We start from the raw sequence: 24,342 nt of genomic DNA on the forward strand, positions 1-24,342 counted from the left end.
CTTGTTATCTGGTGTGCTCCCTGGGGCATTTGGTGGGCCGCTGTGAGATACAGGAAGCTGGACTAGATGGGCCTATGGCCTGATCCAGTGGGGCTGTTCTTATGTTCTTATGTTCTGGGCCCTGGCAACTGGATTGCAGCCTGCACAGCTGCGAGGCTGCAGCCCCGGCGTGTTCCGTCCAGACGACAGAGGAGGAAACGCTGGCAGCAGCCCTGCAGAAAAGCAGGGCGGCCGAGCTCGCCTCCCCCCGCAGTGCGCAGGCGGAGACCGAGGGCCGCTTCTGCTCCTCTGCAAGCAGGAGTGCTGCCGCCCCGCACGACTCCAGCAGCAGGACTGCGGCCAGTCCCGCAGGGTCTGCGGCCGCGTGCGCACAGCTGAGCTGCCGGCAATGAGGGGCCGGAGGGTCCAGCGAGCGAGACTGGGCGGGCAAAGGCCTGGACAGCCGCTCCCACGCTCGGCACGCAGGCGGGAGAAGACATTTCTTCGCGGTCTGCGGAACTCCCTGCCACAGGACTGGGTGGCGATCACGCCCGGGGCCTCGGAAGAGGCGGACACGCTTCCTCCGGAAGCCTCTCGCAGGCCACGGCCCGGGCACCGTCCTCGAGGGTCCGGGGAGGCTGCCGGACGCGGGGCTCTCCAGTGACACAGGCGGCCTGGGGGCGCGGGGAGCAGCGCCTGCCGCCCTGCGAAGGTCTCGCCCGCAGCGCGAGGGGCCTTCCTGGCGCTCCCGGGCTCGCCTGCCCTCGCGGGGCTTCTAGGGGCCAGTCGCAGCGGGCGGCCCTGGGAGTGGCGGGAGCACCGAGGCGGCGGGGCCAGGATTCCGCTCCCTCCTCCGAGGCCGGGGAGCGGAGCGGAACTGCGCACGCGCGGCGGCTGCCCGGCTCCCTCCCTCGAGACCGCCTCTTGCATCGGGGCGGAGCCTAGAAAGGCCGTTTCACGTCATCGTCGCGCGCAGAAGAGGTCCCGCCCTTTTAGCAGGGCGGAGCCAATCCCCACCCGCCATCCGGCCGCGCCCGCGACGTCACAAGCCCGCGCCCGGCAGCCTGACAGCTTCCCGCCAGGCCCGAAGGCCGCTCGGAACCCCGCCCCCGGCGTCCTTCCGGCTCCCGGAGCGCCCCTCGCCTGCCCGGCCGGGATGGCTCCGCGCCTGCAGCTGGAGAAGGCGGCCTGGTGCTGGGTGGAGACGGTGCCGCCCGAGGCCGTGGCGCAGGAGCACGTCGAGGCCGCCTACCGCGTCGCGCTCCCGCCCTGCCAGCGCGGCTCCTGCAGGTGGGCGGCGCGGGCCTGGGTCTCTGGACGGGCGCCCGCGGGTGGAGGCGCCTCTTCCGCAGGCGCGGGGAGGCGGGCAGAGCCGAGGCCGGCCTCGCCTGGCCGGCGCGGAGGGGCTGGGCATTCCCGCGCCGCTTTCCAGCCACCAGCACCTTCCTCGGAGCGGCAGGGAGGCCTGCGGGCGCCCAGGCAGCGGCAGCCCCTCGCAGCGCCTCCGGCCCCTCGCGGAGGGACTCCTGGGGGGCCTGTGGCGGGACAGGCGTCTGGCAGGCAGGAGCCGCTCCAGTCCCCACTTTGCTTCGCAGGAGAAACTGTAGAGGAAACCCCAACTGCCTGGTGGGGATCGGCGAGCACGTCTGGCTGGGAGAGATTGACGAGAGCAGCTTCCACAACATTGACGATCCCAACTTTGAGAGGAGGAAAAAGGTAACTGGGCCGGGGCTGTGCCTGCCTGAGTGCGGCGGCGTAGCTGGAGGGACCATTCGTGACGGGGACAGGACAGAGCAGTGTAGCTGGGAATGGCTGCGAAGGGAGGGGCCGCTCGCCACCCCCTGCCAGGCTGAGTGCCCGCCACCTCCAGCTACGCCACCGCCTGAGGCCCCTTCTCCCAGGATGCTCACTGACCCTGACGTGCTGGAAGGCAGCCTTTGCTTTCTGGTACACGAGGCCTGCCGTTTGCATTCTGAAAATGGTGAGTGGAGACTGCTGGCAGTCCTGGAGAAGCAGGCGTGTGCCAGTAGGGCTGCTGGGAAGCTTGCTGTGTGTGCTCTTTGGTATCGGAGCAGATGGGCCTCCCCAAAAGGGTGAAACAGCAGCCAGATGAGAGCTCTCCTGGGGAGCCTGAAGGACACTGAGGACCCTCTTCATAAACATCAAGATCAGTTTGTGATCAACTCAGACTCTCAGTTGGGAGAGTCATTTTGCTGGCTGAGGGTGGGAAAGGAGGCTGGGGAGGGCCTCAACTCAGCTATAATTGTCTTCTGTTTTGGGATGACCCTTGTAACGTGTCCCCCTTCCCCAGAGTGCCTTTGTGGGTCTCACGAATCTGGGTGCCACCTGCTACGTCAACACATTTCTTCAGATGTGGTTTTTGAACTTGGAGCTCCGGCAGGCCCTGTACTTGTGTCCCATTGCTCGCCCTGAATACCTAACTGCAGAGGGCGCCCCAATGAAGAAGGGTGAGTAAGGAAGGTGCAGCATCGTGCTCTCTTGGCTGCAGCTGCCTGCCCTGTAGCAGTTCACCTATGCTGCAGGCTTTTGCTTTTGGTAAATTTTAAAACTTGGATCTGGGACTTCAGGCTTGGAATTTCCAATGCTCTCCCGTTTGGGGGAGTAAGTCTGTGTCCGCTTGACATTAGCAGTGCTGCTGACTTAAGATACTCCCAGAGCTTTCATTGGGCTCAAAGTCTTTGTATTTTGTTCTCTAGGCCCAGGTTTCTCAACCGGTGGTATGCACAGCGCCCTTGGACACCTGCTGCCCAGCAGCAAAAGCAGGATGTGGTGCACCAAACAATGTTAGGGGGCTTAGCTTGGCAGGCAGAGCTCCAGTGCACTCTCATGCTTGTAAAAGCCGCTTTGAGCCTTTTACTGGTGTTTGATACATCACATCCCAGTCTGGCAGGCTTCCCAATGCAGAAGTAGCTGATGGCAATGTTGTCAGTTACTTCCAGTGGTACACACAATAGGCTGACAAATGCGAAGTGGTATGCAGTGAGTGGTATGTTGAGAAATTTTGCTCTAGGGAGCTTGGTAACAGAAGCTGTTCCGTTTTACAAATGGAACAGTTTGAGAGTTGCTCATGTTTGTGTAGCAAGTCCTTGACAGAAGAGGTGAAAGTAGAATTTAGATCCAAATCTGTCTGTTTTCTACAATACAATCTTTTCTCCTGGATTCTCTAGTCCTGGAAGCAGAATCTGTGCCACAAACCGTGGCAGGGTTGTTGAAAGCTTGGCTAAAGGGAGGAGGCCTTCCCAAAGAGAGCTTGAGGTGTTCTAAGGATCGTTTCTGGGTGGTGCTGGTGTTGCTGTCCTGATCTGTGGTGTAACTGAGAGGACCAAATTATGATCTGTTTTCCTGAAGAAGGGTGTGTGTTGCAGCAGATCTGCTGCTGCCTAAGGAAGCTTTTTGCCTCTTGGCAGAGTTCGAGCCTCAGACCATTTGCGAGCACCTCCAGTACTTGTTTGCATTGCTGCAGAATAGCAAGCGGCGCTACATCGATCCCTCGGGCTTTGTGAAAGCACTGGGTTTGGACACAGGTCAGCAACAGGTAATGTTTGGGCATGCATGTTCCTTTGTGCATGGGCTTTGTTCCTATTTCTTTTGGGGAAGTGTTTCCACACCGGTCGTGGGAAGGACTCAGCATTGCAGGACCAGAGCAGTGGCTTTCAAGCCAAGCTGTTCCTCCTGCAGGGGTATGCACTGCCAGGTGAAAAGAGCTCTCCCCCACCTTTGCATGTGGCTGAGTGAGAGAGCCAGCCCAGAACCCACCCAAGCAGTGCCTTGTTTCTTTGTGCATATGCACCCACTCCATTCTGAGCATTGTAAAACAAGAACCTCATTGGAGCACGGAACTGGAGGCTGTTTCTGTTGCTGGGGTCTCTTCTTTGCGTTGCCTGACTTTGCAGCCCTTATGGCTCTCTTAGGACGCTCAGGAGTTTTCCAAACTGTTCATGTCCCTCTTGGAAGACACCTTGTCCTCACAGAAGAATCCAGATGTCCGGAACATTGTTCAGAAGCAGTTCTGCGGAGAGTACGCATACGTGACGGTGTAAGTCTTTTTTCTGTGGTGGGCGCATCTTGGTGCGTTCAGCTGTCATATCTCTGGCATTGGTGTTCCGAGGAGCAAGTTCTCTACTCGTGGTGATCTTGTGGTGTGGTTGTCTTTTTCAGTTGCAACCAGTGTGGCCGAGAGTCCAAGCTGATATCGAAATTTTATGAACTTGAGTTGAACATCCAGGGCCACAAGCAGCTGTTGGACTGCATCACTGAATTTCTGAAGGTGCAGATCGGTCTTTGCAAGTTCCTTCTGTTGCACGCTGGGGGGGGGGGGGGTTGTGTGTGTATCTCTGTGGCATAGAGAGTGCTGGACTGTGGAGTTGTGGCCTACCTCTTACCAGCTACTCTTTTCACTCAATTTTGAATGTGTTTCTTTGGAGTCTGGAGGGAGAGCAGGCTCTTCTTTTGATTTCTTCAGGCTCTATTAGTGCAGTGCTCACGTGGAGAATCCCAAGGTGACATATCGAGCTCTTGTTGACTTTAGCATATGCATCCCACCCATTGGAAGAGTCCTGCCTTTGGAAGTGGCTGCTCTTCTGCCTGCGGAGATTCCGCTGTGTCATTCCTGGGTTCCTGAGGGAGCTTGTGTGTCCCTTCACAGTGTGACTGCAGAGAGAGCCTTATAGCGCTCCCCCAACAGGGCAAGTGTTGCTTGATTCAGTGCCGGGGCATATCCTTGCACCGCTGGAGAGGTGGACCTGCTCTGCGTGCTTTTCACTAGGCATTGCTGCTTCTCTCTCCCGGCCAGGAAGAGAAGCTGGAAGGGGACAACCGCTACTTCTGTGAGACCTGCCAGAGCAAGCAGAATGCCACCCGGCGAATCCGCCTTCTCAGCCTCCCCTGCACCCTCAATCTGCAGCTCATGCGCTTCGTCTTCGACAGGTGAGTGATTTCTGCTCCAGCTCTCTGAGGTGGGACGGGGCTTCAGAGCTGCTGCTTTGGATTGTACCCTTCAGATGGAGATGAGCTTCACTCAGCAGGCTGCCCCCCTCCCCCCAGTCAGGAGGGTACAGGAAGCAGCCCAGCCTTGGCCACTCAGTCAGGGCACACAAGGGCATGTCTTCCCCAGCAGCTTCCCTTCATGATGCAGACCTAGCTCCAGGAAGCAGCCAGGGAGGCGGGCTGAGGTGTGGGGAAGGTCACCCTCTGCACCGCCCTGGAGAGGTTCTCATACTGCTTCTCACTTTCAATTTCCTTGAGGACACTTAAAAGCTCAGAGAAGCAAACTTGTAAAAGACCAAGCTGGACATGGGAGCAGAGCTGGCCTGGTCAGGGGGTGGACCTCTCAATGGAGAACGCTGGTGGAAGAGGGAGGCCAGCCTGAACCTGGTGTCCAGGAAGCAAGGGTGGGGACAGGCGTATCATTCTGGGGAGAGACCAGCAGAGCACTGTCTCAGGAAGACTGCCCTTTGTGCTGCTGCCATTGGCCACAGTGCCAGAAGGGTGGGCCACGCCACCAGCAGCCAGCATTGCTGAGTATGTTAAGGCAGCATTGTTAAGTCTGTTGTGCGTTGCTGAACTGCATGGTGACTTCCCTTTTTAGACAAACTGGCCACAAAAAGAAGCTCAACACATACCTGGAATTCTCAGAATTGCTGTCCATGGAGCCCTTCATGGAAAACACAGGTGGGCTGCTGGGCATTTCTCTTCCTTGACCCAAACCTAGGGTAGGTCTTGGGCAGGAGAGGGGCACCTACACTGTTGCTCCCAGATCTGGGGTTGGGGTTTGAGGACAGGGTTGAGGGGTGGCAGGCAAAGAAGCTGTCTTGCTGAAGCTTGACAGGGTGGGCCCAAATGGCAGGCTGTGGGGGACAACCTTGAGTCCTGTGATGGGAGAGCGAGGGGTGTCAAAATCTGGCAAGGAAACTTCCTTTTTTCTGAGTGGCATCTAAAGGCCCAGGAGAGCACTGGGTGTGCTATGAGCACCGCAGGGGGGGTCAGCCAAGCTCCTGCTGTTTTGCAGCCAAGGTTGCAGTCTACGAGCTCAGTGCAGTTCTGATTCATCGGGGTGTCAGCGCCTATTCTGGCCATTATATTGCTCATGTGAAGGATCCGCAGACGGGCGAATGGTACCGATTTAACGATGAAGAGATAGAAAAGATGGAGGGCAAGAAACTTCAGCTGGGGGCAGAAGAAGATCTAGGTAAAGTTTTCCAGTTGTGCATTTTCTCTTCCCCATAGGGAGGCAGTACTGGCTCAGCCTCTGGTCTTGAGCCACATGTGAGCAGTTGAGAGCCCAGTTGGGGCAGGAGCCCTTGGAAGGACACCTTGATTAGACAGGTTTCTGTGTCGGCAGGGTCTTGTCATCCATGGTGCTCCTGTCTGTCAGCCTGACCAGGCCATGTAAGACCACGTGTGCTCAGCACAGGGTCATAACAAGATTCCTTCAGTGAATACGCATCCATTAACCCCCCCCCCCCCACACACACACACACGCACGCACCCTGGCCTGCTAAAGCAGGGACCTGTCTTTCTGGGACAGTGGTCCATTGTATGGTGATCAGCTGAGGCCTGACTTTCCAGACGTTCACTGGAGACTAAAACCAATCGGTGCTTCAGCCTAATCGTATCTCAAAGAAACGACTCCAAGAGTGTGTGGATGCAGCTGACATGACCAGGGAGAGTCTGGGGTGCAGTGCGCTCTACTCCCACCTGTGGATAGCACCCACAGGGTTTCTCAACGGGGGAGCCACTGAAGTTAAAAAACACTGCTTGCTGGAGACATTCAGAAGCCTGCTCTGTTTTTCAAGGGGGCACAGGCGGAACAGTAGCTCCCAGGAAACATAGAGGCCCCCACAAGTCCTGTACTCTGCAGGCAACTGCTCCTTTACATCCAGCATTTTACCTGGGGGAAACGACGGAGTGCCACATGGCTGCTGTCAAGTGGGGGCACCCCCCCTTGGGGATATCCTTGGCTGCTTGTTGCAAAGGCAGGCTTGACCCACTGGTCTGCAGAGTTGCTTCTGGCTTGGCTTAGTGTAGTGAAGAATTCCACTGTTTTTAGTGAAACTGACACAGAACTGTGTGCCCGGAAGCAACGCTGGAGGCCAAGTGGTGAATCCTGGCGCCTTCAGATGGCTGGATGCCTGGAGCAAGGGTAGGACACTCCCTGCCTTCCCTGTCAACAGAAGGCCTGGACCTCCCCACTCAGTAGGAAGATGCGGGCAGGATCCCTGCTTCCAACTGGAAGGTGGGGAAAGTCATGGGAGAGAGCCAGGAGAGGAATCTCAGGCCTCCCTGTCTGTCTCTGGGAGATGGTCCCCAGCGCTGTCTTCTCTTCCCTTCCAGAGCCTTCCAAATTGCAGAGCCGGAAGTCCAAGTGCGGGAAGGGCATTTACCGTTCTCGCAACGCATACATGTTGGTGTACAGGCTGCAGACACGAGAGAAGTCGCTGTCGGTGGAGATCCCAGGTGAGCCTGCTGGTGGTTCCAGGCTCTGTTATCAAAGCCGCCTTTCCCTGGGTGCCTGTTTTGTGGCAGTACACACTTTGGCCCGTACTCCGTTCATCAGCCTTTCTCCTCCTCTAGCCCAGACTTGCGAACCGCCTGGCTCGGCACAGACCACCCTTACAGTGGTCTGGGGCATGGAGGTGGGATTCAGGTCTTGTGTGGGCCTGGAAGGTTTTGGCACAAGCCCTGTGTGATCTCAACCTCTTTCTGCCAGCCTCGATATCCAGGCTGAGGGGTGGAGATGGGAGGTAGCACAGGTCAGTCTCTGCCCAAGACTGACAAGCGTCTGGGAGGGCTGCATGTGAAGTCTTTGGGACTGCGTCCAGCTGGGTCCTTCATCTTACTGAAGCAAAGAAAAAAGTGGTGCCAAGTGGCTCACAAGGCCGTTGCGGAGGCCAAGAGAGCAGCCTGCCAGGAGCCTGGTCCCCAAAGGCTTTGGCCGGCCACCTGGAAGGAGTGCAGAATGGGGCTGGGGGGCCTCCCCGAGATGGGTATTTTGCAACCCTGGCAGTGCTCTGCTCTGAGTGGAAGTCACCAGATCCTGGGGGGATGGCATCCCTCAGTAGGGTGTCCCTCCCCCTGACCCACCTGCCTTCCTCCCTGCCCAGCCTTCCTGCAAGAGCTGGTCGAGCAGGACAACAGCAGATTTGAGGAGTGGTGCCATGAAATGGCAGAGATGCGCAGGCAGAGTGTGGCCCGGGGCCGGATCAAACACGAGGAAGTGAAGGAGCTGTACCAGAGGTTGCCCGCCAAAGCTGGTTTGTAAGCTCTTCAGTTTGTGCACCTTTCCTTAGGAGTGGGTGGTGGTGGTGGGCAGGGCGGCTGTGTCTCCCAGAGATTGGCACCAGATCCTGGCACTCCCTGGCCAGAAGTTGACTGGGTGTGGTTGATGGGCCAAAGTCGGGTGCAGTGATTGGGCGGTGTCTGCAGCACCCAGGTGGACAAAGGCTGCCAGAGGAAATGCCTCCAGGCAATGGGAACGGGCTCTCAGAAGCATGGCTTCCTTGCCAGTCGCTCCCTGGTGGGGGTGGGGGGATGAGCTGAGACACTTGGTGGCCCCTTGCAGGGTCCTGAGGGACTGGTGTGTGGCTGCCTGTGTGGGGGCAGGGCTGTTCCTGGTGTGGTCAGGCAGAGAAGTACGACGCGGTCTGCAGTGCAGTAGCCATCCTCATCACTCTGGGTCTCCTGGAAAGACCGAGGGGTGGAGGCATCTTTCCACAGCCTTGGCCAACGTGCTTGAATGACAGTTTGATGGTTCTGTTGACACAGAATGGCTGGTCTGATGGTTGTCCAGCCCTGCTTCGCTTTCCTTTCTCTACACAATAACCCTGCAAGCAGGTCTGGCTGACACTGCCTTGCTAGGGACACCTCCCCCCCCACCTCGTGAGCTTCATGACAGAGTGGGTGCCGCCAGGTCTAGTCTGATGCTGTAACCACTGTGCCTAACTCTCCCTGCCCTGAGACGTTACTCCTCAGCAGTGGGCAAGTTTGGGGCTCATTTCCCCTTGAGCCTCTCTGGCTGCTTGCACAGAGCAGGAGGTGCTGACCAGACCATCCCACCTCTTGCTGCAGGTAGAAGGGATGTCTGGGTGGGTGTCGATGCCTCACTTTGAAAATGAGTTCAGCCAAGGAGGGAGGTTCTAGCTACACTAAGAACATAAGAACAGCCCCACTGGATCAGGCCACAGGCCCATCTAGTCGAGCTTCCTGTTTCTCACAGCGGCCCACCAAATGCCCCAGGGAGCACACCAGATAACAAGAGACCTCATCTTGGTGCCCTCCCTTGCATCTGGCATTCTGACATAACCCATTTCTAAAATCAGGAGGTTGCGCATACACATCATGGCTTGTACCCCGTATTGGATTTTTCCTCCAGAAACTTGTTCAGTTCCCTTTTAAAGGCGTCCAGGCCAGATGCCATCACCATATCCTGTGGCAAGGAGTTCCACAGACCAACCACACGCTGCGTAAAGAAATATTTTCTCTTGTCTGTTCTAACTTTCCCAACACTCAATTTCTGGTTGTGTGTTGGGGCGGATGCTGAGGAGCTCCCCCTGGCTGAGCTGCAGATCTGGACCAGGCCTGATCCTGGTTGTGACCCTCCAGACTGTGGGAGGATCTCTGATCAGCAGAAGTCCTGCAGAGGACCCAGGAACAGAGTGAGCTTCCTGAAGAGCACTGCACTACCATTCTTGGTGTTTCTTGCTATTGCTAGTAGTGACCTGAAGTTGAATTGCTTTATTCTGGGGGGCGGTAGTTTGATTTTAACCCGTATGCTGTGAGTCTAGGTGGGGCTGTGGCACTCTTGGTTGTGATGCCCTGCCTGGGCCCTGCCGGTCCTCCTTCCCTCCCAGGGTGCCCCTATGACTTTGTGTCCCTGGACTGGCTGCAGCAGTGGCTGGATGAGGCCACTCCTCCCAAGCCCATCGACAACTCGGCCTCCCTGTGTCCGCACGGCAAGCTGCACCCGGACAAGATTCCAACGGTCAAGAGGGTGTCAGAGTGTGTGGCCGACTACTTCTACAGGCGCTACGGAGGAGGCCCTCGGCTGACGGGTGAGGAAACGGATATTCTCAGGGCTGGCAACTTTCCTTTTTGTTTGTGGAGAGTACTAGGGGCTTCCTCCATCCGGCCTCCAAAGGAACACCTGTTTGGGGGGGCAGGGTGCTTGACAGGACAAGCCAGGATCAGGGGTTGCAAGCGCAACTTGGAAAGGGTCATTGTCTGTGGTACTGCAGGCAAGAGGTCCCTGCTCCAAGAAGCTTAAGGCTGAGCGTTCAGTGCTACAGGAGAGGGGCCAGGAGCAGGGAGGGTGTACTTTTCCTTGGGCAGGGGCACCACAGCAGCCCTTCGAGAAAACAGTCCTGTGTGGGTAGAGTCTTCCCAGGCAGTTAGCACCCGCAGGAGGCCATTTCCGCCTTCACCGCTCTCCTGTGGCGCGTAGAGGGCAGGTGAGTCCACCTTTGCAGCAGGTGTGATTCGCATCTCTGCTCAGAGTGTACCTGCAACTTGCTTCCCTCCTTTCCATCCACCTGCACTGTGTTCTGCCGCAGCGGTTGGTCAGTCTGCCAGCTGGCATTCACAATATGGCTTTCGAGATCTGTGCTGTGAAGCCACACAGTGCTGGCATGTGGTTGTCCAGTGTGGAATGGGTGCTCTGCGGGGCTGTGTGGTGCTGTCATGGGGAGGTTGTGAGACCAGCTGTCACTTCTCTTTCCCAGGGGGGAGGGGGGCAGGAGGGCGGCAGTGGTGCTCTCCAGGGCAGACCCCAAAGCGGCTGGTGAGTCCATGGCAGTGACTGTCTTGCCTGCCGCCAGTGAAGGCGCTCTGCAGGGACTGTGTGGTGGAGCGATGCCGCCTGCTGCGGCTGAAGAGCCGGCTCAATGAGGACTACAAGGAGGTCTCCAGCCTGCTGAAAGTGGCGATCGAGGGGTGAGTGAGGGCACCGGGCTTGTGGGGCCCCTTCCCCTCTATGGTCTCCTGCCCTGCGAGTCTCACCATCACATCCACTGCACAGGGATGAAGGCTTTTGGGTCGGGAAGTCGTCCTTGCGGAGCTGGCGCCAGCTGGCCCTGGAACAGCTCGATTGCCCGGATGGAGATGCAGATTGCAGCAACGGCAAGATGAACGGCGATGCCAAGAACAAAGGTGGCCCTTCTGCCTTGCAGGGCTCTGTCACCCTCTTGCTGAGCCTTGCTGCGGGGAAAGATTTCCTCCCTTTGAGGAGCAGCCTTAAGGGGGTGGGTGGGTGCTGTGAATCACTTTCAGCCAAGGGGTACCGTCTGTGGCTTGGACTCATTTCTCAGCCTGTGGGAAATGCCCTGGAACACCCTCTCTGCTTGGCTGGCTCTTCCCCTTTCCCCGAGAGAGACTTAGAGTTGAGCCACACTGGCTCTTTTCCATGTTACTTGTCACCTAGACCACTGCATCGGACCGCCTCACCCTCACCTGTGTTCTCGTCTTTCCTTTTTTCAGAGGAACTCAGCCCAGACAAGTGTGAGGAAGAACAGCTGAAGTTCAACGAGGACATCATCTGCCCCCATGGTGAGAGGTGGCGTGGGGAAAGGCAGGGGCTGGTGCTGGAGGTCAGGCCCTGTATGAGGCAGACCCTGGAGAGGCCACTGGGGTTGTGTGTCTGGGAAGCCTCAAGGCCTCCTGGGTATGCCTCCAGTTATGGAGGAGGAGGATGTCCAGAAATCCTCCACCATAAAGCTGTTGCGGGGGCGGGGGATAAGTGGCTGGCAGACTGCTCCGTCTTCCAGCAGGCAGCCAGCAGCAGGGGAGTCAATGCTGGCCTTGGCTCAGCCCTGGATGTGTCCTTTTTGACACGCGCTTCACTCACTTAAATCCTTGCCTTGGCTGGAAGTTGCCTGGCAGAAAAAGAAAAACTGTCTACCCCAACCGGTCATCCCTCAGTTACTTCTCCCTGTACCCTGACTCTTGATCAGGAGAGACTGCCAGGGATTGGGGCAGCCCGTGCTTTTAAACTGAACCCTGGGGGAAAGCCGGCAGGCTCCAAGCGACATCCAGTTTGGGATTCCTCATCCGCAGGAGATGAGGATGGGGAGGTTAGAGAACAACAAGAAAATGACAGAGTAGGAGTTGGGATGTGACAACCAGTCCAACAAAATGAGAGGCTGTGGGGATAAAGGCTCAAATAAGTCCCTTTTGGGCAACCCTGTATACAGGTGTTTTTATGCAAATAACCAAAGTATCAAAGAGGAGAGAACTGGAATATTTGGTGACTGGGGAAAACATTGATATAGTGGACATAAATATGGTGGAATGTGGAAAACCAGTGGGATACAGCAATCCCAGGCTATAAACTGTATAGGAGGGACAGGGAAGTGTGTGTTGGAGATGGGGTGGCTGTCTATGTCAAAGAAGGGGTAAAATCTAGCAGAGTTGAGGCGGGACTGCTTCCACCATAGAATCACTGTGGGTTGAACTACTAGGCCCAATGTAATAGTAGGGGCATAGTATTGTCCTCCAGCCCAAAAACTGAAGGGGACCTCAAAATGAGGAAACAAATCAGGGAGGCATCAGAAAGGGATAGGGTTGTAATCATGGCGGACTTCAATTATCCTCATATCGACTGGGTCAGTTTGTTCTCTGGTCATGAAAGAGAGACCGGATTTCTTGACACGCTAAATGGCTGTATCTTAGAGCAGCTAATCATGGAGCCCACCAGAGAACAGGTGACTGAATTTAATATTTGCAGTACTCAGGACCTGGTTAGGGACATGATTGTTACTGAGCTGTTGGGGAACAGTGACCATGCTGCGATCTGTTTCGCCATGCATGTTGGGGCCAAGCAAATTTGAAAGAAAAACCCAAAGGGCGGACTTCAAATGAGGGAAGTTGGAAAGAAGTTGAAAGGGAAGGTACAAAGAGTCCAATCCAAAGTGCATCGAGGCTGTTTAAAACAATGATAATAGAGGAAGTGCAAAGGAAAAAGGGCTCGACTAAGTCCAAGACGGTGCCGGCATGGCTAACAAGCAGTTAGAGAGGCTGTAAAATGCAAGGAAGCTTCCTTCCATAAGTAGGAGTCTTCTCCAAATGAAGAGAATTAAAAGGAACACAAACTCTGGAAAAAGAAATGTAAGAAGAACTGACAAAAGAAAATATCTCTTTACCCAGTATGTAATGTCTGTGGAACTCCTTGCTGCAGAATGTGGTGACAGCATCTGGCCTAGATGCCTTTTAAAGTGGTTTGGACAGATTTCTGGAGGAAAAATCCATCATGGGTTACAAGCCATGATGGGTCTGTACAGTCAGATTAGCTGGTCATCACGAGGGCCGGGTGGGAATTTTTTTCTGTCATCCGAATTGGCCATGGATTACAATTTTTTTGCCTACCCCAAAATGGTGAGGGAATGGATGGTATGTTCAGTAAGTTTCAGGTGTTAAAATTCGTCACTGTGGTGACTTTGTTGGGGGGTTTGAGGGTAAGTAGAATGCCAGATGCAGGGAAGTGGCAACGAGATGCAAGTATCTTGTATTCTTGTGTGCTTCCTGAGAAACCTGGTGGGCCAGTGTGAGATACAGGAAGCTGGACTAGATGAACCCTGGGCCTGAAATAGCAGGGCTCTTCTTATGTTCTTCAAGCAAGGGCTGCAGATCTTCTTCCAGGCTGGTGACCACTGTTGCATCCATAGCCAGTGGTAATGGACACCCCCTTCCCTTGAGTATGGAGCTCAGTACACTGAGGGAGTTCTGGCCCACCCATCTTGTGGGCTGGGGCATTGTTCAGTGGCTGCTTCATGTGTTTCCTCCTCCCCCTCCCCGTACTGGCAGCCATTCTGCCTTCCTGGTACCCACGCAACCCCTCCCACGAAGGCTGGTGGATGCAGCTGCTCCACCTGGCCTTTTTGGGGAGGGGGGTGCAGCTGCTGCTGAGTTTTGGGAAGCGGAGGCTTGTGGCCGGAAAGGTGTCCACTGCTGCAGTTGGGGCCTGATCTCCAGTAAGCGGGCAGCAAAGCTGACTGTCTCTTGACATGCATCAGGCACTCCTACCAAAAGGCAGCAGTGCTGGTGTGGGACTGCAGGACTAGTGCAGCCCTTGCTTGAGAGCAGAGCTGGGGCCTAGCTGACTGGGGCAGGTCCTACCTGTTCCGCAAAAGTGGCTGGCATTGGCCTTCTGCATTCATGGATGTGTTTGCCTGGCTCCCGCACCCCACTGTGTGGCAGCCGGGCCAACAGCGGCTCTCAACTCTCCTTCCGTACAGGCAAGCTGTGCATCTCAGAGAACGAGCGGAGGGTCGTTTGCAGGGAGGCCTGGGAGAAGCTGCAGCGCTATTTCCAGAACGCCCCTGAGTTCCCCAACAGCAGGGACTCCTGTCCCCAGTGCAAGGTACCAGGGTGGTCAGGTGCAGGGAGGCCTAAGGCGTCCTGCAGGCAGAACAGGGGTGCTGGCCTCTGTGTCTGCGCTGCAAAAGAGTAAGGCCAGCAGGGACCTGTCCTCCTTGGCTGGCTGCACAACATGCAGAGAGGCCCTGCCTATGACTGCTGGGCCTTGTGGGTGGTTACTGTGCTGCAGAACCTGGCTTGGCCAGGCCGGGCCAGGAACGGGGGGGGGACGGGGGACGATGACTGAGTTGCAGCTGTACACCGAGGGGCCCTTAAAGGATGCCTGGAGACAACCAGGGACACAGATATTGTGGTGTGCTCATGGTGCCTTCTTCCCAGTCCACAATGCCTGTGGCTGGTTCAGCAGGCATCTGGTGCACCCAGGACACAAAATTTTTAAATACCCCCCCCCGGGGGTTTAAAAAATGCCTTTCTAGAGCCTTGGACTGCTTTTTTACCACCTCAGGTCTGTCATCAGGGGTGTGGGTTGGCATCTTCTCAAAGTATGGTACCCAAGGCAGTGTACCCCCTGTCCCTCTGAGCTATGCCACTGAAGAATTGCCCGGGGCAGACCCTGGTGGTTGTTTTTTTTGGGGGGGGGGGGGTAGGGAATAACCTGCAGGTCTGTGTGTGCCTGCAGATCCTGGAGCGCGAAGGGGAAGAGAATGAGGCCCTCCACAAGATGATGGCTGGAGAACAGAAGAGCTGCCTCCCAAACCTTTTCCAGGACAAAAACAGGCCCTGCCTTGGTAGCTGGCCAGAGGTAGGTGGGAGGAGCTTCCACCTTTCTAGGGAGGGGCTTGACAGTAGGGCTGTCAAGTCATCGGGATGCAGCGTTTGTTAACCTGCCACTTAATGTTGGTGTTGGGGGGCCGCTGACCTCTGCCTGGGTGTCCAGTGAGGGCCAGAGTCCTCCTGGGTGCTGCCGGGGGAGGGGGGGCGGTCTGAATGGTGGTGCAGTCATCATCCAGGGGTGCTGCCACGTGCCAGCTTCCAGTCATGGCATGGCAAGCATGAGTGAGGGACTGGGTCTGTGGCTGCTGAGGTCACTGGGCTCTGGCCAGGAGCCCCTCATTTCTGGGGGAGGGGAGCGCAGTTTAGAAAAAGACTGCTGAACAATTAGGGGGCTGAAGCTCTAGGGGTGGCATGTGGCTGAAGCTGCACTCCTTCCTTGGCCCTGGTCCCTTTGTGGCACACTCTGCAGTCCTCACTGAATGGCAGCTGCCCCCCCCCCCCCCCGCAGCAAAAGCTGGATTTCCCTCCCTTGGCCCTCTCTTTGCAGGAGGCAGATGAGCTCTACATTGTCTCCAAGTTCTTTGTGGAAGAATGGAAGAAGTTTGTGAGGTAACCAGCTTGCGTGTTTCTGCCCACACAGCAATTTTGCTTGCCCACAGCTGTCTTGTGTCTTCTGGGGCCCTTCTGGGCTGGTGCTGCTTCTTGGGCTCTGGGGGGGGCACTACGCAGTGCCCCCCACCTGCCTGCTGTGTTCTTGGTGGGAATTAGAACAGGCACTGCTGTGAAACTGTTGCCACAAACAGCTGCTTCCCTTCCCACCAGGAGGCCAACACGCTGCACTCCCGTCTCCTCAGTGGGGAACAGGGAGCTTCTCTGCCCCCACGGTGGCCTGATGTTCACGCTCGCCTCCATGACCAAAGAGGAGTCCAAGCTGTGAGTGTCTCCTGTTCAGTGGGGCTGTTTCCTGGGACTGGCTTTTGAGCTGTTGGCCCTGCGAGGCAGTTGGGGGCTTTTGTCCTCAGGCAGGCAGGCTGCCTCAAGAGCTGCAGACCTTGTTTCTACTCTGGGCAGGCTGGCTGCTGCTGCCCTGTGCCTGCCTAGCTTGAGTGCCGAGGGCAGACCCCAGCCTCATCCTTGCACCTCAGGCAGTACCTCTGACTTCTCTGCACAGTGTAGCTCTGATATGGCCCAGTGAGTGGGAGAAGATTCAGAGGCTCTTTGTGGTGGACCATCCCATCCGGGTCATCCGGAGGCGGACACCAGAGGTGGCCCTCGAAAGTCCCCCCCTCTACATCACCGAACCTGGTAAGTGAGTGGGAGCCACCTCCCTGCAGATCTGCTGTGTTTGCCTTAGGACCTTGGCATGCGCATCCTTTCTGGCCCCCTTTCCACAGTCAGTCCACATGCTGGCTTCATGGGGATGTCTGAAGCACCTGGTGCAGGGGGCTTCGTTGACAACCAGGGATGTTGCTCCAGCCTCAGGAGCTGTGGCCTGGCATTCCAGGGCAGGGGCAGCACCACGGCTTGCTTCTGTGCCCAGAACCCCAGCGCTACCTGGGGTCTTAGCTCTTCCAGGTGGCGAAGGAGGAGGGTGCGCCGTCTTGGACTGCATGGCTCATGGGTGGGTGTTTGGGTGGACTGGATTAAGGTGGGCAAGGGAACAGGATTGATTCAGTCCCAGGGGTGTCGCTGGGGAGTAGGAGGGCTGAGATACAAGGCCAGGGAGCTCCCTGGGACCTCCTCAGTGACCCCGGCAGTACTTGCTCTCACTGGTTCCCACTTGAGCCCCAAGGCCTGCTGTTATCCTTTCTGGGTGCTGCTCAGGGGTATCCTTGAGGAGGAGGAGCAGGGGCTTTTCAGGGGTTGACCCAGTGCAGTGGAACAGCCTTCCCTGGGAGGTACATTGAGCATCTCGCCCCCCCCCCAGAGCTGTGCATGGACTGCAGGGAGGGGCTCTTGCGCCAGCAGCAGCGGGACCTGCGGGAGTACGCCCAGGCCACGATTTACGTCCGCAAGGTGGTGGACAACCAGAAGGTAGGGAGGGGGATATTTCTTGATGCTGTTCTCTGTGCTGGCACGGGTGGCCTTGGAAGACCCCCTCAGCCAGGCCACCCTGGCAGGCTGTGGGGGGAGCATTCACAGTCCCTAAGAAGACGGGAAGAAAGATCTCCTGGGCAGCCAGGGGCTGCTGGGCAGTTGAGTGCATCAGACTGCCATCGCCCAAGATCCTCTTGCCCAGTTGGGCCCCACAGCTGCTCTTGCTCGGTCTGCTCCCTGCTGTTTGCAATCCATGCCCCACCCCCGGCTCCCTGCCAAAACCAGCACCAACCAGCAGGTGGTGGTGCAGCCAGCATGTGTTGTACTTGCCTCCAGCAGGGTTCTGGGTGAACTGGGGAGGGATTTGGGGTGCTGCTCAAGTGGCTGACAGGAGTGGTGGTGGTCTTCTTCCCCTTGGCCTGCCCATCCAGGTCATGAAGGAAGCCGCTCCAGAGCTCAACGTGAGCAGCTCAGAGGCCGAGGAGGAGCGGGAGGAGGCCCGACTCGAGGGGGAGCAGGACCCCGACTTCAGTCAGGTACAGACGGGGCACTGGAGCTTGTGGGCCTGCGTGGCCCCTCGTCTCGTGCTGCAAAGCTAAACCATGTGTGGCACATGGCTCAGGGGCAGCTGAGCTGTCCAGCGATGCTTTTGGAGCAGGTCTGCTCACCAGCTCCTGTGTGAATAAGGATTCTGCAGTCAAACGTGGATGGAATGTGGGCAGTACTTGCTGTCCCAGGAGGGCCTCCTGGCAGGAGTGGCACTGTCTTGGGGCAGGGCAGGAGGTAAAAGTGGGTCTTTCTGTACTGGGGCAGTCCATCTCTGCTGCTGTCACTTGCTGTGAGGTGGGGGTAGTGCTTGCCTTTGGGTCCTGCTCAAGGGCACCTGCTTAGCCACTGTGGCAAGCAAGCAATGAGAGGCTGGACTGGGCAGCTGGGCTCAGCCAAAGCGGAGAGCCCTTAAAGAGCTCCAGAGCCTGGGGAGGGGAGTGCCATGATCTCCTGCATGCAAGGGATGCCGACCAGCAACGTGGGAACCAAGCGACTTTCCTGGGCTGGGTCCAGAGGATCTGCCATTCAGGCAGACAGCAGCCCCACCACCCAGCAGCCCCCTTCCTGCTTTGCCTGCAGGCTAACAGCCACGCAAAACGGCAGAAGGTATCGCACCCCAACTATCTTGCCTTTGAGAAGCAGGGGGTCCGGCGGAGCACCAGGCACCGGAAGGTCCGCGGGGAGAAGGCTTTGCTGGTGTCCGCCAACCAGACCCTGAAAGATCTCAAGATCCAGGTGAGGTGGGTTGGCTCCAGGTGCCAATGGGGGAGTTCACCTGTTCCCACTCCCTAAACCTCCATCAGGAATCTTGCCCCAAGTCAAGGCCTGGCTGTGGGGCTGGGCCACAGGACTGCAGAGGAGCTCGTGGAAGAGGAACCATCAGGAGTGCCTGGTGAGGGATGTGGGGGAGAGAGGGAAGGTGGCTGCAGGGCCAGGGCATCGTGGGCCTGGTGTCATGTGCAGCCTTTGTCCTCTGCTTCGCCTGGCACAGATCATGCACGCCTTCTCCGTCGCACCGTTTGACCAGAACTTGTCCATTGAGGGGACAGTCCTCACCGATGACGCGGCCACGCTGGGCACCCTCGGCATCACCCCAGAGTCTGTCGTCTTATTAAAGGTATCTGAGGAGTGGCCTCAGTGCAGGCTAGATCCAGGACAGCTGCATTGCCTGCTGACTGTCTTGCGGGCCCCCTGGGTGGTGTTCTGGGTTATCTGCCGGTCACAGCTGCTGCCGGAAACAGCAGGGGAAAGTGCTGTCCGAGTTGGGCCAAAGGGAGTCCTGGGGGTGAGGAATGTCCCCTCCCCAAGTGATGGCCTGCAGCCATCACTCTTCAGGGCTGGGTCCGACTCCATAGAATCTCTATGGGTTAAATTACCAGGCCTGAGGAGGGATGTAATACGGGGGGGGCGTACTATCGTCCTCCAGACCAGAAACCAGAAGGGGACCTTGAAATGAGGAAACAGATCAGGGAGGTGACAAGGAGGGACAGGGTTGTAATCATGCTGGACTTCAATTATCCTCATATTGACTGGGTCAATTTGTGTTCTGGTCATGAAAAGGAGACCGGATTCCTTGACATGCTGAATGACTGTGCCTTAGAGCAGCTAGTCATGGAGCCCACCAGAGGACAGGTGACTCTGGATTTAATATTGTGCGGTACTCAGGACCTGGTTAGAGATGTCAGTGTTACTGAGCCATTGGGGAACAGTGATCATGCTGCGATTCATTTCGACATGCACGTTGGGGGAAGAATACCGGGCAAATCTCTCACAAAAACCCTTGACTTCCGACGAGCGGACTTCCCTCAAATGAGGAGGCTGGTTAGAAGGAGGTTGAAAGGGAAGTTAAAAAGAGTCCAGTCTCTACAGCGAGCATGGAGGTTGCTCAAATCAACAGTAATAGAGGCCCAGCGGAAGTGTATACCGCAAAGGAAGAAAGGCTCGACTAAGTCCAGGAGGTGCCCCCATGGCTGACAAGCCAAGTTAGAGAGGCTGTAAAGGGCAAGGAAGCTTCCTTCCGTAAATGGAAGTCTTGCCATAATGAAGAGAATGAAAAGGAACATAAACTGTGGCAAAAGAAACGTAAGTAGGTGATAAGGGAGGCCAAGAGAAACCATGAGGAACACATGGCCAGCAGCATTAAGGGGAATAATAAAAGCTTCTTCAAATATGTTAGAAGCAGGAAACCCGCCAGAGAAGTGGTTGGCCCTCTGGATGGTGAGGGAAGGGGAAATAAAAGGAGACTTAGAGATGGCAGATGCATCTGTCTTCATGGCAGACCTCGGGCAGATACTGCTGCCCGAATGGCCCCTCCTAACCAAGGAATTAAGTCAGATAGAGGTTAAAAGAGAAGATGTTCCAGACCTCATGGATAAATTAAAGATCAATAAATCATCTACCCAATTAGGTAGATCAATAAGGTACTAAAAGATCAATAAGGCATCTACCCTATTATTAGGGAACTGATGAAGTTGCTGATCTCTTTACTAAAATATGCAACTTGTCCCTCAAAACGGCCATAGTGCCAGAGGATTGGAGGATAGCAAATGTCACGCCGATCTTTAAAAAGGGAAAGAGGGGGGACCCGGGAAACTATAGACTGGTCAGCCTAACATCTGTACTGGGTAAGATGGTGGAATGCCTCACCAAAGATAGAATCTCAAAACACATAGACGAACAAGCCTTGCTGAGGGAGAATCAGCATGGCTTCTGTAAGGGTAAGTCTTGCCTCACGAACCTTTTAGAATTCTTTGAAAAGGTCAACAGGCATGTGGATGTGGGAGAACCCGTGGACATTGTATACCTGGACTTTCAGAAGGCTTTCGACACTGTCCCTCACCAAAGGCTACTGAAAAACTCATCAGGGAATTAGAGGGCAGGTCCTCTCCTGGGTTGAGAACTGGTTGAAGACCAGGAAACAGAGTGGGTGTCAATGGACAATTTTCACAGTGGAGAGAGGTGAAAAGCGGTGTACCCCAAGGATCTGTCCTGGGACCGGTGCTCTTCAACCTCTTCATAAACGACCTGGAGACAGGGTTGAGCAGTGAGGTGGCTAAGTTTGCAGACAACACCAAACTTTTCTGAGTGGTGAAGACCAGAAGTGATTGTAAGGAGCTCCAGAAGGATCTCTCCAAACTGGCAGAATGGGCAGCAAAATGGCAGTTGCATTTCAGTGTAAAGTCATGCACATTGGGGCAAAATATCAAAACTTCACATGTAGGCTAATGGGTTCTGAGCTGTCTGTGACAGATCAAGAGAGAGTTCTTGGGGTGGTGGTGGACAAGTCGTTGAAAGTGTCGACCCAATGTGCGGCGGCAGTGAAGAAGGCCAATTCTATGCTTGGGATCATTAGAAAAGGTATTGAGAACAAAACAGCTAATATTATAATGCCGTTGTACAAATCGATGGTAAGGCCACACCTGGAGTGTTGCATCCAGTTCTGGTCACCACATCTCAAAAAGGATATAGTGGAAATGGAAAAGGTGCAAAAGAGAGTGATTAAGATGATTGCTGGGCTGGGGCACCATTTCCTTTAGAAATGGGTTATGTCAGAATGCCAGATGCAAGGGAGGGCACCAGGATGCAGGTCTCTTGTTATCTGGTGTGCTCCCTGGGGCATTTGGTGGGCCACTGTGAGATACAGGAAGCTGGACTAGATGGGCCTATGGCCTGATCCAGTGGGGCTGTTCTTATGTTCTTATGAGGAAAGGCTACGGCATTTGGGACTCTTCAGCCTAGAAAAGAGACACCTGAGGGGGGTCATGATTGAGACATACAAAATTATGCAGGGGAAGGATAAAGTGGATAGAGAGATGCTCTTTACACTCTTACATAACACCAGAACCAGGGGACATCCGCTAAAATTGAGTGTTGGGAGAGTTAGGACAGACAAAAGAAAGTATTTCTTTACTCAGCGTGTGGTTGGTCTTTGGAACTCATTGCCACAGGTTGTGGTGATGGCATCTGGCCTGGATGCCTTTAAAAGGGGATTGGACAAGTTTCTGGAGGGAAAATTCATTACAGGTTACAAGCCATGATGTGTATGTGCAACCTCCTGATTTAGAAATGGGCTATGCCAGATGCAAGGGAGGGCACCAGGATGAGGTCTCTTGTTATCTGGTGTGCTCCCTGGGGCATTTGGTGGGCCGCTGTGAGATCCAGGAAGCTGGATTGGATGGGCCTATGGCCTGATCCAGTGGGGCTGTTTTTATGTTATTATGTTCTTATGTTGAAGCGGAGGTAATGGCAGCTCTCGAGGGAGAAGTCTGCCAGCAGCTGCCTCTTCAGGTAGCCCATTGGGGGCCATTTTCAGCTTGCCTTCTCTCCCCAGGCTGATGAACCAGTGGTGGATTATGCAGCAATAGATGACGTTATGCAAGGTAAGGGGGTGGGCCCCACAACCACTGCTGCTTTGCTCCAATCTGCTCCTGCCGTGGCCTGGCTGATGGCAGGGCTAGGGTGGTGTGGGACACTGCCCTGACTCCTTGTCTGCCTTCCTTTCCAGTCTGTATGCCGGAGGAGGGCTTCAAAGGTAGGCCACGGTCTTCTCCTTGGCCCCACTCCCTTGCCCCAACCTCTCCAGGAAGCCCACCCTGACTCGCAGGCCTGTCCTTCCTCGCTCCAGGAACTGGCCTCCTCGGACACTAGACCTTTTCACAAGCCCTGGCAGCAGAAGTGGCAGGAGAAGAGCCTGGGTCTGCAGTAGGCTGCTAGCCAAGCCACCTGCTCAGCCTGCTCCGAAGGACCAGACCCCCTCTGCCTCATCCGCGTCACCTCCTCACCAGAGCAAGTCATGCTGTGGGCTGGGGGACAGAGGCTCCACTGCAGGTCTCGCTGTGGCATTGCTGGAAGGAGCCCTCTGCCCCATCTTCCCTGGGCATGTTGTCCTGCAGACATCTCTTCTCCAACTGCTGTGAAGGAGGCGGTTGGAAAGCAGGGTGCCGCTGGATCCTCCACAAACATTGAGCAATCAGTTCTTCCATCCCTTGAATGACCGAGAGGCCTCCCCACCCCTATTTGCAGCACGTCACAACAGCTCCCACCATCGCTGCTGGTGATGACCCTGCAACTTGCATCAGCAGAGGGAGGTGCTTTGGGTCAGGCTGCAGGAGAAAGACATTTCGGCTCAGGACACTTGCAGTGACCGTGCTCTGCTTCTCGTGGGCTTTGGTGTGAAGGAGTGGCTGGGAGGGGGCAGCATGTACCTGGCTCGCTCTGCCTGCCTGCCTCTTGGATGGCTGGTTAGCAAAGGGAATTTGCGCAAATACCTTCTTCCTCAGACCTTCAGGGCCATCTCCAAAAAGGGCTCCCCCTCGTCCTGCTAAATGTTCCAGCAGGGAAAAGTTGTTTTGGATAGGTTGGGGGGGGGGTGTTTTCTGTACAAGCTGGAGCTATCTTGATTGTCTGGTTGATGCCTGTGTTTGCTCTTTGCAGGGGGGGGGGGGAATGCAGAAGGGAAACTGGCCTGGATTGGGGTGGGTGATGGAGCTGAGGTGCCTCCTATGTCTCAGGCCCTACAGCAAATTGGCAAGAGGAACAGGGGTGTTAGGGCTGCCTTGCCCCAGGGGCTCCTTTCCATTGGGGATATTCCATGCCACAGCCAGCCATGCGCCTCCCCTGCAAAGCCAGGCCTGGAAGGGGCTTCTTCCTGCTAGGCAGACTGTCATGCCTCAACAGCTGCCCCCCCATGCCCAGGTTTTGGTCTGTTCTACTTTTTTCTTTCTGGTTCTATACAACTTCCTGGTTGGAAAGGAGTGTCTTGATTCCTAGGGGAGGCAGATTAGCTGTGGGGTTGAGGTTTTTGTGTGTGTAAATATATACATGTGTGTATTATATATAAATATAGTTGGAGACTATGCTTCAGGTATACCAAACAGGCATTTCTGGGGGTTGCCCCTGAGCAGCAGTGGCTGTGGACGCTGCAGCACCAGCCTTGTTGTCACCTATGTTTGCAGAAGAGTGGAGGAGGAATAGTGGATGCCCCAGGCCCTCCTGAAGTGTGTGTGTACTCTGTCTTCTCTCACTTCTTTGTACCGTATTGCATAAAATGTTTTTCCACTCACTTGCTTGCTCTACTGTCCTCTGTGTCCGCCCTCCCTCGTTCACCTCCAGCCTCCCTGCCTTCCCTGAGCACTTCCTTTCAACTTGCAGGTTGTAGCTGCCATGCTGCATGGGGAAGCAAACCACTGAAGCGGGGAGAGGGTAGTAAGGCACTTGCCACCTCCCTGGCTGGGTGGAACTTTTAGGAATACTCTGAAGGGCTGTTGTGCAGTAGAGACCCCCACCAGGGGCAAGTTTTCAGGGGTACTTGTTCCCCCCCCCCCGGGCAAGGGCTGGCAGGGAGGTTAGCAGAATTGAACTGAAGCCTGGTGAGGCAGGGTTGTGGAGAGGAAAGAGGGGCTAGCTAAGGCCTCTGGGGGGGTCAGAAGGGAAACGGAGAAGACCAGAGGAGGGATGCAGGTGGAGCACCAAGCCAGGTGAGGCTCTGGATGGGTGTGAGAAGTGCTCAGGACTGAACCTGCTGTCCCAAGCAGGCCTCGTGGTCAAGAGCTGCTGCAGGTGGCAGGCTGGGCCCTAACTCCCAGGGACTGGACTGCCTGTTGCACCCTTGTAGTGTTGCAGGAAGAGCTCAGGAGAAGCTGTGCTCTGCAGACCCTCTTCTGTTGGAGCACAGGCAGG

The 24,342-nt window shown here is 55.9% G+C and overlaps 1 protein-coding gene across 3 annotated transcripts; it reads left to right on the plus strand.

The window, feature by feature from the left end:
* Window positions 1–1,043: 1,043 nt before the first annotated feature.
* Window positions 1,044–23,725, plus strand: USP48 (ubiquitin specific peptidase 48). 3 transcript variants are annotated; one of them, XM_066636979.1, is made up of 27 exons: window positions 1,044–1,269; window positions 1,575–1,695; window positions 2,291–2,447; window positions 3,408–3,535; window positions 3,912–4,036; window positions 4,159–4,267; window positions 4,766–4,926; window positions 5,588–5,670; window positions 6,008–6,187; window positions 7,333–7,455; window positions 8,103–8,252; window positions 9,849–10,049; window positions 10,812–10,926; window positions 11,012–11,142; window positions 11,470–11,538; window positions 14,223–14,347; window positions 14,984–15,106; window positions 15,626–15,687; window positions 15,901–16,011; window positions 16,250–16,383; window positions 17,006–17,112; window positions 17,547–17,651; window positions 18,244–18,399; window positions 18,656–18,781; window positions 21,995–22,043; window positions 22,169–22,195; window positions 22,289–23,725. In XM_066636979.1, exons 1-27 carry the CDS (start codon window positions 1,136–1,138, stop codon window positions 22,309–22,311), a joined length of 3,135 nt encoding a protein of 1,044 aa, XP_066493076.1. In that variant the 5' UTR covers window positions 1,044–1,135; the 3' UTR covers window positions 22,312–23,725. The 3 variants fall into 3 exon arrangements, 2 of the variants coding, with proteins under 2 accessions (XP_066493076.1, XP_066493077.1); XM_066636980.1 differs by having other exon boundaries at window positions 4,793–4,926; XR_010794886.1 differs by lacking the exon at window positions 22,289–23,725 and having other exon boundaries at window positions 18,244–18,404; window positions 22,169–22,196.
* The last annotated feature ends 617 nt before the right edge of the window (window positions 23,726–24,342 follow it).

Source organism: Tiliqua scincoides, chromosome 9, assembly GCF_035046505.1.
Source record: "Tiliqua scincoides isolate rTilSci1 chromosome 9, rTilSci1.hap2, whole genome shotgun sequence".
Taxonomy (NCBI): Eukaryota; Metazoa; Chordata; class Lepidosauria; order Squamata; family Scincidae; genus Tiliqua; species Tiliqua scincoides.

Excerpts from the sequence above, each read along its gene's own strand:
- USP48 (XM_066636979.1), top strand. The coding sequence starts at position 1,136 with ATGGCTCCGCGCCTGCAGCTGGAGAAGGCGGCCTGGTGCTGGGTGGAG. Across the intron at positions 4,268-4,765 it reads GCATCACTGAATTTCTGAAG|GCATTGCTGCTTCTCTCTCC; the intron begins GTGCAGATCGGT and ends GCTTTTCACTAG. Across the intron at positions 22,196-22,288 it reads GCCGGAGGAGGGCTTCAAAG|GAACTGGCCTCCTCGGACAC; the intron begins GTAGGCCACGGT and ends TCCTCGCTCCAG.